This window comes from Berghia stephanieae, chromosome 2, assembly GCF_034508935.2.
Source record: "Berghia stephanieae isolate SIO BIC M18660-M18661 chromosome 2, UCSD_Bste_1.3, whole genome shotgun sequence".
Classification (NCBI taxonomy): domain Eukaryota; kingdom Metazoa; phylum Mollusca; class Gastropoda; order Nudibranchia; family Aeolidiidae; genus Berghia; species Berghia stephanieae.
In genome coordinates this window covers 58,530,948-58,544,969 of record NC_088361.1, presented here as the reverse complement: position 1 = coordinate 58,544,969, position 14,022 = coordinate 58,530,948, and the positions used below count along the sequence as shown (strand labels likewise).

General features: G+C 36.0%; 1 protein-coding gene across 1 annotated transcript in view; it reads left to right on the top strand.

The window, feature by feature from the left end:
- Positions 1–386: 386 nt before the first annotated feature.
- LOC144963973 (dmX-like protein 1) overlaps positions 387–14,022 on the top strand; it is a 38,322-nt gene continuing 24,686 nt past the window's right edge. Inside the window, exon 1 of the mRNA XM_078897917.1 lies at positions 387–590. Coding sequence (XP_078754043.1) covers positions 507–590 — 84 coding nt within the window. The 5' untranslated portion in view covers positions 387–506. The remainder of the gene's footprint in view (positions 591–14,022) is intronic.

The following is a 14,022-nucleotide window of genomic DNA, read 5'->3' as shown; positions in this document are numbered from 1 at the left end:
CATTAAAATATAAGTATACATTAATTAAAATGTAATAAAATTTACTAACATATCAATTGTCATAGTTGTTATAAAGTCTCTTAGCCTAAAGAATATTTTAGATAAGAAAAATAACGGAAAATAAGCCAGCGTGCATTCGTAGTAATGTGCGAGGAATTGTTGTGGGAACACAATTTTGGCAATATATAGATTTTAAATTGTTCAGAGTGAAAAGTCGAAAAAAATCCCAACACGCCTTTATTTCTGTCATATTCAACAAAAAAGGCTAAAATCGTAACGAAAAAAAAGGATAGATCCAGATTTTGTCAATAAAACGTTTTCATTCTTTCTCTGTCAAGCTTTTCATACCCATGGTGAACAATAGACACGGGTAATCGGTTTCTTACATTCGCGACAAGATAATTTTTCCATTATGGCGTCTGTGTTTTCATTCTGGATTTGTAATTATTATGCTTTTTTGGGACAAATAAATATCATAGCTTAGAAATCAGGACCAACTATATAAAATGAATAGGCATCAGATTTTGACTGGTGCGTGTAATGGTGGAGCGTGTTATGCGTTGGGAAGTGTTGAAGGCGTCAATTTTGTGGTAAGTCATCCTTAGGATTAGGATTATTGAATTGCCATTTGCACTGTGACTGTGCCCTTTCTTTTACTGTTTGTTTATTGGAGTCGGTCCTTTTACTTTTAATCATGGCCATATGACATCATGTTCCTCATCACAGTATATAATATATATATATATATATATATATATATATATATATATATATATATATATATATATATTTAGATGTATTCTGACTGCCACTAGCCACTACCACTAGCGCTACTCACCGAGTCCTTAGCCTTAGCCTTAACTAACCAGTGACAATTATCCGCCTTGTCCCTGCCACCAGTGCCAGCGCTATTATTATTATTATTATTATTATTATTATTATTATTATTATTATTATTATTATTATTATTATTATTATTATTGTTATTACTATTATTATTGTCCACTGAGTACCTATATCAAAGAATTAAGAATAAAAGTTTCAGTGACATCGTCAGTGACGATTCTGACACATCGTCGGCGTCGTACTCGTCTAGACATTGCTGTGGCTGTGTAATTCAATAGCACTACTTCTACTTCTATTTCTACATTTTGGGGGGCCTTTTTTCTCTTCCAACCCCCCCCCCCCCCTTTAAATTTTTTTTGTTGATTCCTTTTTCCCTTTTGGTGAATTTTCATTCATGAGTTGCCATTAAGACTAAGACTAAGACTGTCGTTATTGGCAGGGATGTCTGCCAATTTATTATAAAGAAAAATGATTATTGACAGACATCTATCTGGCTTTTGGATTTTTGTTATTGTCAGACACATTTGATCACGTTGGCCGAAAGATTTTATGCAAAATGCCAAACTAAGCGTGAAAAATACCAAATAATCTGAAAAAATGCCAGTGGTAATTTGTGTCCTAAATATGTTAATATCAAGTGATATTAAAACCAGATAAAAGTAAATAGTGCTCAAATGCCAAATCCAGCTTTTTAAAAAAAGCAAATGGATCAATGAAATGTAAGTTTTTGACGCTTTGAACTGAAGACGTCAAACTGGCAATTCAGCCTTTTTTTTTCCAAACAGCACGAAACTTGTTAATCAGCTAATTGGTGCATAGTCCACCTACCATTAATAATTTCACTACCTACCTACCTGTTACCTTTATTGATCTTCTTTAGTTTCTATAATTTGTTCATTCTGACCACAATTTTAGAGATATTGATGATGGTCGGGGATTTGTTTATTTCAAGGACAGATTTCACGCGAGATTAAAAGGACGATTTAAAATACTGCTCATTGGTTATTAAAAAGTAGTTCTAACAATGACTTTAAAAAAATCATGACAATAAAGATCAAAAGCCAGGATTGGAAGAGGGGGAGGGTTAAATTTTTCAACAGTCTGCAGAAGAAGAATGTAGTTTTATTTATCTATTTAGGTGTAAACTGAGTCACCAAGGGGAGTTATCGTCAGTGTAGTGATGTGACTGTCACAAATAATGATGTATCATTGCACACTTGAATAAAAATACTAGTCACTAGCGACTATGTATTCATATAACTGTTTAAGAGAAAGAGATTTTTAAATTTAAACAAAAAAACAAACAACAACAACAAAAAACAACTTTTCCTTCTGTTTTTTTGTTTGTTTGTTTTTGAGCGAGTCTACTTCTACTTGTTTTCTCCTTGTTCGTTTGGCCTTGTTTCATTTCTGAGCATGAATTTCTTAAATATATATTTTTTTTCTATCTGACCCTTTGATTGCCCTCTGATTTTTTTTGTTTGCTTGCTTTTTAGTTATTTATTCTTTTAGTATATAAAGATTGGAGTGGGGATGAATATATGACAATTTGCAATATTCTATAGAAAGGAATCAAAAGAGAGAGAGAGAGCAAAAGATTTAAAAGAAAAAAAAGGGGGGGGAGGGGGTGGATGGGACATTTATCATTTGTAATGACAAAAAATAAAAAGGTGGCGGAACCAGGATTCAAACACACAGCATCGATTCTAACAAGCCTTCTAAGGCAGACGACTTGACCATTCGGCCATGACACCGACATGAATGTTGATATATTTATTGTTGGTTAATTTTATGCTTTTATTGATATTTTATCAACTATACTTATTTCTATGTGCATTACTAAACTTTCCATATTCTGGAATGTGGATAAATGTTTAAAAGAGGGGAGTTTCAAAAAAGTGTCTCTCTGTGTATAATCGTCCATCGTTTTTGCCAGACAGATGTCTGGCAATAATCACAGCGGAAATTTAATTGAAAGGGGCGAGGGGGTGCACAAAATTCTGAACAATATACACGCCTATGAAATTTTAATTTCTACATTTCGATTTCTGAGTTATCCGATGATCACCATACAGTGATGCCAAAACTCCGGTTTCACCGGAAAAAACTCCGGTCTGGAGCAAAATATTCCGGGCTCCAGGCAACTTCCGTCAAATTCCGGTGAGGTCAATTTGTTCCAAGGATACCCCCCCCCCCCCCCTTTCCAACTACCACATCATCATCATTGCCACTAGTGTTACAACCATCATCACTACCACTTCTACTGCAACCACCACAACATCATCATTACTGCCACTACTACTACAACCACCACCAAAACTATCACATCATCATCAGTACCACAACTACTACTGCAACCACCACCACCACCACATCATCATCATCACTACCACAACTACCATCACCATTACAATCACAACTACCACATCATCATCACTACCACTACTACTACAACCACCATCACCACATCATCACCACTACTACTACACCACCACCACCACATCATCATCACTACCACTACTACTACCACCACATCATCGTCACTACTACTATAACCACCAGCATCACATCATCACTACCACTACTACTACAACCACAACTACCACATCATCATCACGACCTCTACTTCTACAACCATCACCACATCATCATCACTACCACTACTACTACAACCACCACCACCACTACATCGTCATTACAACTACTACTACAACCACCACCACCACATCATCATCATTATCACTACTACTACAACCACCACCATCACATCATTACTACCACTACTACTACAACCGCCACAACCACATCATCATTAGTGCTACTACTACATACAACCACCACCACCACCACCACATCATCACTACCACTACTACTGCAACCACCACCACATCCTCATCACTACAACTACCACTACTACTACAACCACCACCACCACATCATCACTACAACTACTACTACAATACCACCACCACCGCCACCACATCATCATTACCACTACTACTACAACCACCATCACCACCACTAATACTGCTACAACCACCACCAAATCACCATCACTACCACTACTACTACAACCACCACTACAACATCATCATCACGACCTCTACTACTACAACCATCACCACATCATCATCACTACCACTACTACTACAACCACCACCACCACTACATCGTCATTACCACTACTACTACTACAACCACTACCACCACATCATCATTACCACTACTACTACAACCACCACCATCACATCATTACTACCACTACTACTACAACCACCACAACCACATCATCATTACTGCTACTACTACAACCACCACCATCACCACCACCGTATCATCATCACTGCAACTACCACTACTACTACAACCACCACTACAACATCATCACTACCACTACTACTACAATACCACCACCACCACATCATCATTACCACTACTACTACAACCACCACCACCACATCATCATCACTACCACTAATACTACTACAACCACCACCACATCATCACCACTACTACTACTACTACAACCACCACTACAACATCATCATCACTACCATTTGTACTACAACCACCATCGCCACCACATCATCATCACTCCACCACTACTACAACCACCACCACATCATCATCACTACCACCACTACTACAACCACCACCACATCATCATCACTACCACCACTACTACAACCACCACCACATCATCATCACTACCACCACTACTACAACCACCACCGTATCATCATCACTACCACTACTACTACAAGCACCACCACCACCTCATCTTCATCACTACCACCACTACTACTACAACCACCCCCACCACATCATCATCACTACCACTGCTACTACAACCACCACCACCACCACATCATCACTACTACTACTACTATAACCACCACAACCACATCGTCATCACTACTACTACTACTACTACTACTACTACTACTACTACTACTACTACTACTACTACTACTACTACTACTACTACTACTATTACTACTACTACTGCTACTACTACTACTATTACAACCACACCACCACTACCCATCATCATTATCACTACTACTACTACTACTACTACTACTACTACTACTACTACTACTACTACTACTACTACTACTACTACTACTACTACTACTACTACTACTACAACCACTACAACATCATCATCACTACCACTACTAATACAACCACCATTCCAATTCCTTTTTCTTGTGTGCGGAAATTCCTCTTTCGGCATTGAAATTCCTACAAGTGGTGTCTGAAACTCCTGTGAGCCAAATTTAAAGTCGACGTCTCTGTTTATAAGTGCTGCAACATAGCTTGTTATAATAGTCAACCAAGATATCACCACATGCTGACCATCACCTACCAAGATATTACCGTATGGTAAAAATAACCTATTATCACCGTACAATGACAATAGAAGCTTCCTTATTAATTTTGGTATAAGTGGCACATGTCCATAGTCATAGTCATAGATAGTTAATAATATAACCTATCACTGCCACAAGCAAATCATATTGATATTGTTGTTATTGATGGGTAGGTTGCAGATGTATCAAGTCTAAGTTAAGTATGTCAAATGTAGATACTAACTTCCAAGATCGAGTTAGATTTAATTCGAGTAATGTGTCCAAAGAGACAATTTAACCGTGGGCTCATCCATAATATTAATATAAATAGGCAGTTTATAAATGAAACTCTAACGTACTACTACACTTGAAATCAATATCATGAAAGAGCTCCCAAACTTATTACTAAAGAGTTTGAATTTTGTTTCTATCTTGATGAATGAGTTGTTTTTTTTTGTTTACCCCTGGTAGTTTAATTTCATAAAATGGTAAAATCAATAAGTTAAAATAAATTGAAAAGGATTCACACAAGGCAGTTTCAACTGGAACATAGCACTTGCTTGATCTTTTGGTGATACAACTCACAGTAGTTGGTGGTCGTGATGTGAAGCTTTCCCACTCCAACCTTTGTTTGTATGCCTATTTTAATTGGATTTAATAGTCTGATGTCACATCGCCCAGCAACGGTGGCCATCATGGTTCTAAACAAAGAAAATCGGTACTTTTTATTCTTCATGCTGGCTAGAACTTTTCATATGTCTTGTGATCAGAATGTGTAAAAGTCAAAACATGATCAGATTTATAAGGTTTTTTTGTCCTCTGGATACACTTTTATGCTCATCTGAGAAATATTTCATAAGGGCATCCGCCATTGTTCCGATAGTTTAGAGCCAGTTACTAAGTTACCATGTGCTATCACGAGGGAAATTATGTTACTACTGTTGAAGCATATTGGAAGGAAAGTTCTGGCTTTTAAAAAATTCTGCTCAACCACTTTAGGCTTTTTACTATTACTCTTGCATAATTTGGACTGATAATATAACTTTATCCCTACCTTCCCCCTCTCTCTCTCAATGTAGTCAAAATTTAACTAATAGAACTTCTTACCATAAGTTGAAATTATACAGATATTTGGATTGTGAATACAACGGATAACAAATATATCTAAATATATGGGAAAAAGTCTTGATGACTTGATGGAAAAATGAAATAAAATGAAAGCCATACATATGTAATATTTATATGTATTTTAAAAATATCTATATTGTTAATATCAGATTCTACAAAGGAAACAAATAAAACTAAAAACCATAAAATGCCCATAAAGAAATTGAAAAGCGTTTATTAAAAATATAAAAATAATATTAATAATAATACTGAAAACATTATGGACTAAATTAGAAATAATACTTAACTAAATTAAAAGATATTGCTATGAATATTTATATCATTGGGCAGCCATAGTGGGAAGATAATGAAACATGGAATTGCGGCAGAGACTTAAAAAGTGTCTGCGTATTGAAACAGAGCCCTGAAATTTGGCATGAATAAAGTCTAGATTTTTTTTTAAAACACCCTTTTTTATTTTATAATGCTGGAAATAAAAAGAATAAATGTATTTGGAAATTGCCAAATTTTATCTTCATATAGAGATATAACTCCTTAAATGTTAGGTGGGTTGTTCGTATTTGGCACCATTTAAAAGGACACTGAAAGATGAAAAGTATTTGTGATACACCTCTTCATAAGAAAGTCAGGCATCTTTTACTGAACCCTCCTAAGCGCACATAATTCAGATAACGGCAATTTCCAGTTACAACTTTCTTATGGGTGAAATGGGTCACAATTTGACTTCTGCTCCTAATTACAAATAGTCACTACTAGTGGCCAACCACTGAAAGTGTCTTATTGAAAATAAAAATGACATTCTTATGGTATGTTGTAATGGAAATATTGCTATTCCAACTCTACTTGATTTATCTGCTGCCTTTGATACTGTCAATCACGCTATTCTGCTTGAGATCAACTCTCAAGTAGTTTTGATATTCAAGGCACAGCTCTTGACCGACCTAAATCAAATCTTATGGACAGGACCCAATCTGTATCAGTCAACGGAAATCTCTCAGAAAAATTCCCCCTAAAATTTGGTGTCCCCCAGAGTTCTCTACTTAAACTTGATTCCATTTTATACACATTGTATATCATACCTTTGAGTCTCACCATAAGAAAGGTTAAAAATTCTTCAGCTTAGTATACTATTACTAATAGCATTATAGTACCACCAATATTGCTGACACTGACTAAGCTCTCAGCATTTTTCTGTAGGAGTATGTCCATAGATTTACAGATTGATCACACTGTCAAAATTATGTACGTGTCCATAACCCGAACATCTTCGGTCCCAGCATTTTGTCCAGGTTACAGAGGCGCCCAGATAGTGATAGTGGAATCAGTACCTAAAGTAAAGTGACATCTGTTGTTTTCGTCCCAGCCTGTGGCAAACTAAGCCTATCATTGCAACAAACAATGTGAGAATCGCCAAAGTGTGGCTTATTAGGGGATTTTTAAAAAAAATGTATATATTGTTGTTTTCAAACATTTATTTTGAGAGAGGGGGGGGGGGGGGGGGGGGGGGGGGGGGGGGAGGGAGATGTGTGTGTTTTTTGTTTGTTTTGTTTTTCACTTTTCACATGTGTTTAAGTGTTTATTTGATGTTTGTTCAGGTTATAACTTATAGAGTAGTGTTTATTCTTGATGAAGAATTGACACAAGTGAAAAAAGATTCATAATAAATAAGATTATTATAAATAAGATCGCAACATTTCCCAAGAAACGGAATTAATTCTATATAAAAGTCACTGGTTTATTGCAACAAACTTCAGTTAATCGCAACAAATTTTTTCCCTCAACAAGTGGTAAATTCAAGAAATCAATCAAACAAAATATCATGATTAGATTTCATCATGGAAGCAATTGTGGCAGGTTGAAAAAATCGAGACTGAGCGGGATTTAATGCTACAGTAGTGTGTCACCACTGAATAATAATAGACAAAAGAGGGTGTAGCTTTGCAGTATGTGTTTGTGACGTCATTTGTGGCCATTAAATAGGAGACAAGGGGGCTGGGTATAGTTTTTACAACAGATAGACAATGACAGTTGTAGTTGTAAAGAGACTGTAATCTCAACTTCGGTTAATTACAACATTTTCGCAGATCCCAAGGTGTTGCGATTATCCAGAGTGACTGTACTACTATAACTACTACTACTACTACTACTAATACTAATACTACCACTGCCACCACCACTACTACTACTACTTTTACTACACTACTACTACTATTACTACTACAGTCCACTCCGGATAATCACAACTCGGTTAATCGCAACTTTTCTTAATCGAACATTTCCCAAGAAACAGAATTAATTCTATATAAAAGTCACTGGTTAATCGCAACAAATATTCGACTTCAAAAAATGGCAAATTCAAGAAACCAATCAAACAAAATCTCATGATTAAATTTAATCATGAGTGAAATATCCAGCTTTAAGAATTGTGATTGAGCGGGTTTATTGCTGAACCACTCTATTAGAGACAAAAAGAGGGCGGGGCTTTGCAATATGGGTTTTTGCAGTTATCTGTGACCTTGTGAAAAATCTCATCGCCTTATTCAAGAAGACTCTTTTATTTGATTCCATCATTGGAAACTATTGAGCAACACGTTTATAAACTTGCCTTAGCAAGAAAACAGATGACCCTTGATGCCTTCTTAGGGAAATGAGTGATGTCAAACACAAAGGAAAATGATGGAATTTACAGCCATTAAAAGCAAAACAAAAAAATTAATAAATAAATAAAATGAAATAATAATAAAAAAGACACACAAAAAAAGCAAAAACAAATTTAAAAAACACACACATTCACTCCTTTTTTCTGAATTTTCTGACTTAATCATTGAGAGGTTGGAGGGTCTGTTGAAAGAAAACAAATCACATGAGGAGGCACCCTCCCACACACACACACACACACACACACACACACATACACACACACACACACACACACACACACACACATACAATATCTCGGGCGCTCACTTTCACAATCACTTTTTCACATACACAAAAATTATATTTTTAAAATGTTCTTTCGATCTGGCAACATCAGAAATGGTATGATATTATTGATGATCAATGGAGGGCATGTTTTTAAAGATATTGAAACATTTTGTATTGATGATCACTTTAACACCACTCGAGTGAGATGTGGACGAAACCATCTGCATAGGATGAGTACGACGCAGATGAATAGGTCATTTTTCTTTTCAGTTGTTTACCACTTAAAACAACAGTCATTTACAAAATGGCTGCCTTGACTGCTGTTAAATGGACTATTGAAGCCAAATTATGACAAAATGAGTTGTTTTGAAGCAGAAATAAGCCGAGAAAACGATACAAGCCAGGGGGACATTTCCTCTGGGAAATTGCAGCCCAACTTATTTTTTTAAACATCTGTTATTGTTTCTTTCACTTTTTATGTTTATATGGCAGTTTTCTCACTAACAGTTGAAATGAGATGTGTCATTTTTGCTTTTCTGAAGTAAAATGATTTTTTTAGAAAATGAAATTGAGTTTTAGGGCTTGCTATCACCATTCACACAAAACATCTCATATATAATGATTTTGCTCATCCTATTCAGAAATGAATAAAATTTAACTTTCCATCTTTTCAATAAATATTGATGGTTCCGGAGATGGAGCGAAATTTTAAAAAGTCCCCAATCCGATGCAATTCAAAATTTTAACTCTGCATCCACATGGTTTTAACTTCAAATGGAGGTTGTAGCCAAGGGTATCCACCCTCCAAACAAACAATAATACAAAAACTTAAAAATTAATATTATTGCTATTATTGTTATCATCGTTATTATTGTTATTATTATTATTATTATTATTATTATTATTATTATTATTATTATTATTATTATTATTATTATTATTATTATTATTATTAGATATTATTATTAAAATACCAGATAACAAATCTAGATTCTGATGGATATGATCAACCAAAGAATCAATTCAGACGGTGTTTCGTGTTTAAATAGCGAAAAAAAAAGATAAATACATTGGAAAAATTGTAATAAGATAAAAATTAAAAAGAATTAACGAATGCACACAATGCACCCACCGGTCAATTTTATAACTGCAATCAAATTCAAATGAAATATCTCTGAATGCCCTCCTAATAGCTCACAGTTTTAAAAACTTTATCGATTGCAGTGACAATGCAAACAAATTATGTTGCTTCTCTCGCTGGATAGTTTAGTGGTTATTTTTAGTTTTAGTTTTAGTTTTTCATCCCAACAAATTGTCAGTTACAATCTCATTTCTTGCTACCAATGCATTTTTCGCTCTAATTTTAAAAGTGTTTTTATATTATAGCACGCTATCTAAGTAGGCTTATCAATGGTATACATTTTTAACCTACTAAAGGTAATCACTGTAATTTATGGGCAAGACACGAAGGGTGTTTCTGTCTCATGTTTGCTACCCAATGAACTCGTAACTTGATTGTTATCTCCTCGATAAACAATGTGATTTAGCTGTTACGAGAGAGAGAGAGAGAGAGAGAGAGAGAGAGAGAGAGAGAGAGAGAGAGAGAGAGAGAGAGAGAGAGAGAGAGAGAGAGAGAGAGAGAGAGTAATGTCAGCAAGACCCTTATCCTTTCTGACTTCAATGTCTAAAGCCACTTGTATTCTTTAATTCTATGTTTAACTTTGTGATATCAAACATAGTTTGACTTTAGCACTTCCGTAATAATATTGATTATATTATTGTGATTGCCGTCCATTACAAATAGTTATGTAGGTAGATAATACTAATACAATTTATGAGCTACAATACTTTATTTGTTGTTTTGTTTTTCATCGTGTTTCCCTTATCAACACAATCCTACGTTTTTAGGCGAGAGTTTGTAAAGTGATCATGGTATCATTTGTTTTGAGTTTATCATTATAGGACTAAATGTGGTGCTCGTGCTTTAGTAGATCTATTTGTATGTACCCCCTCTCTCATTTAGCTTTTGTTTAGCGGTGAAATGACTTTATACTTCAATAACAACTGTAACGCATGGCCCTTTTGGCAGGACTGATGAAAAGTCACTTTAATTTGTGTGAATATGACGCGCTCTTATCCTTCGACTCGACGTGGAGCTCTCCTTTGAACATGCAACAATTACACATCTATCAAAAGAGGATAGAGAGATTGAATCCCCATTAACAATTAATTGAACAGTTCAGACAGAAGATATGAAATTGCCATTAATCTAAAATTACTCACAATTTTCTCGACTTTCGTTAATTGGAGGGCATAATAAATATGATTCTGCTTGTAATTCTGGATTCAAAGAAAGAAGTAATTTTTGAAATAAGATGTACCTAATTTACTCCTGTTGTCTCCACCCCCCCTCTCTCTCTCTCTCTCTCTCTCTCTCTCTCTTCCCCCCCCCCCCCCGCTCTCTCTCTCTCTCTCTCTCTCTCTCTCTCTCTCTCTCTCTCTCTCTCTCTCTCTCTCTCTCTCTCTCTCTCTCTCTCTCTCTCTCTCAGTTATTAAATATCATATCGCATGATGAAATTAGGTCTCTGTAAAATGTTATATCATGGTAGGCTCCACCCTCTATTTCTATTCTGGCGTAGATGTAGACGAAGATGGCATTTCGGATGTCATAATGACAAGTGGGCAGAGTTAAATCTTCCAAACAATCCCAATCGTCGCCTATCTCTAATCGGCACCGTTCACGCAAACAGTATTTATTATCACTGAACTTACAAGTCGAAAACTGGTTAAAATGATTGCATAAAACTAAAACAGCGTGCGTTACTTTTGTGATATAATGTAAAATCACATGATAGTGTGGTTGTGTATCGTAGGCAAGAGTTGCACTATTATTATTCTACCCCTCTACGTATAATAACGCGTAATGATAATGTTTACAATAATAATATGTGACGTCAGATTATAAATCGTTAAGTTTCACAAAAAAATAAATTCTTTAAAAAGAAGTATCATTTATAGTCTGGTTGCCAAATCAAGATTTTAACCATAACCCAAAAAAAGCGTCCGCCAAATTTTTTTTTGCATATTATCAAAGTTGAACATCTCAAGATTAAATGTCTGAATAGTGCTGCCCTGAGGACATTGAGCATTTTGAGAAATTACGTCACAAAGGTCACGAAAAGGTCATTTTTAAAAATCCTCAAAAATCATTTTATATTATACAGAATGAAAGATTTAGTCAAATTAATTAAAAAAATACTTCTATTTTTAAAATTGGCCGAATAGTTGACAAGTTATTAGCAATTTAACTATCCAAAAGGTCAAGGTCACTGCCAAGATGGTCTCGTAAAATGACCCAAATATAGCCGTGTTTGGTATCAAATTGAAGGCCTTGACAAGACCAATACAGAATTTATGTTATTTATGCTATTTGTTGGTATTTAAATTTCCTACAGCGGTGAAAGTATAATTGGGATAATCAAAATTGACATTTTTTGTGGAAAAGGTGTCAGATCACACAAAAACACGGAGCGAGTCTCCATATAGAAAGACCGTGCCTTGTTTTGAGTCTTTAGTTTCTTCGCCTTTGCTTTTTTACATTGATATTTACTGAAGGACAAAAAATAGAATGATAATTTTCGGCATATCTGACATGTATCTCTGGTAAACTAAATCACTCATCATCAATGTCTTCATCGCTTGACTCATCGCTTGACACGGAAGCAGCTTGATAAAGGCGATTTTGACAGCACTCACGATCATGGCATTTACAAAATATTGTGCATGGAAGCTGCGCGGCAACACAGCCACATGTTGATTGATTATCCACAAGGTTGTTCAGAAGAACATCCGCATTGAATAGTCTCTAACAACTCGGGCGTTACACTCTGTGTGTTGCTTGGCACTGTGGTTGGAACAAGTGATTTGGTTGCTGCTAACTTCATCCATCCAAAATCTGTTGGTTGTAAATCTGGGGCGTTTTTCGAAGACCAAGGTTGTCCAGTCTGTGTCCCTTATCAAGAATTTTGATGACTTGTGTTTTTCCCTATACCATACGGTTTAGCCACAGTATCACAGCCAGATAGCGCATGTGCTGCAAGAAGATAAGGCGCAATTTCTTGATTTCTCGAGACCGTTTTCCCAATGTCAACAAGTCCACGGTCCCCACTTGTAGCTTTCATCATCATCGAGCAGTGGCTGGAGTCCAAGTCAAGCGTGTGGTAGAAATGAACTAACAGTACAAAGACATCCGTATCGTCACTAACCACCTTAACAACCTTGGTCAATGAAGCAGCATGCATTGCTTGTTGCACCATAATGACATCCGCTTCCTCGTGTGTCGTCTCCAAGTCTGTCCTTGTGGAGACTTTTCCATTTTTTAATTTGGAGAGGAGCATTTTCGTGTCCTGTGATAACGAGACGCCTTTCACGTGGTTGAGCTACAGCCCTGGACATTAATTCCGTACAGAGTATGCTAATCAATTGCTTTTTGTTCTCAGTGCAGGCAAGAATTGAGGCTTGAGCAGGCAGCGGAGTGTGTAATGTAAGGTGGTGTACCGTTCGAACTTTTATGCTGCGACTTTGTCGAGTAGCACTTTTGATGCTGAAATCATGGTATCTGTCAAAGACAAGGTGCACGTCACTTCTGTCCATTTTCGGCAATAAGAGTGTCCAAAAACTATTGACATAGTCTTGGATGGTTCCTTTGGATGGCCAGTTTACACAATAAAGAAGTGCGCATCCATCTAAGATCACGATCTCAGGA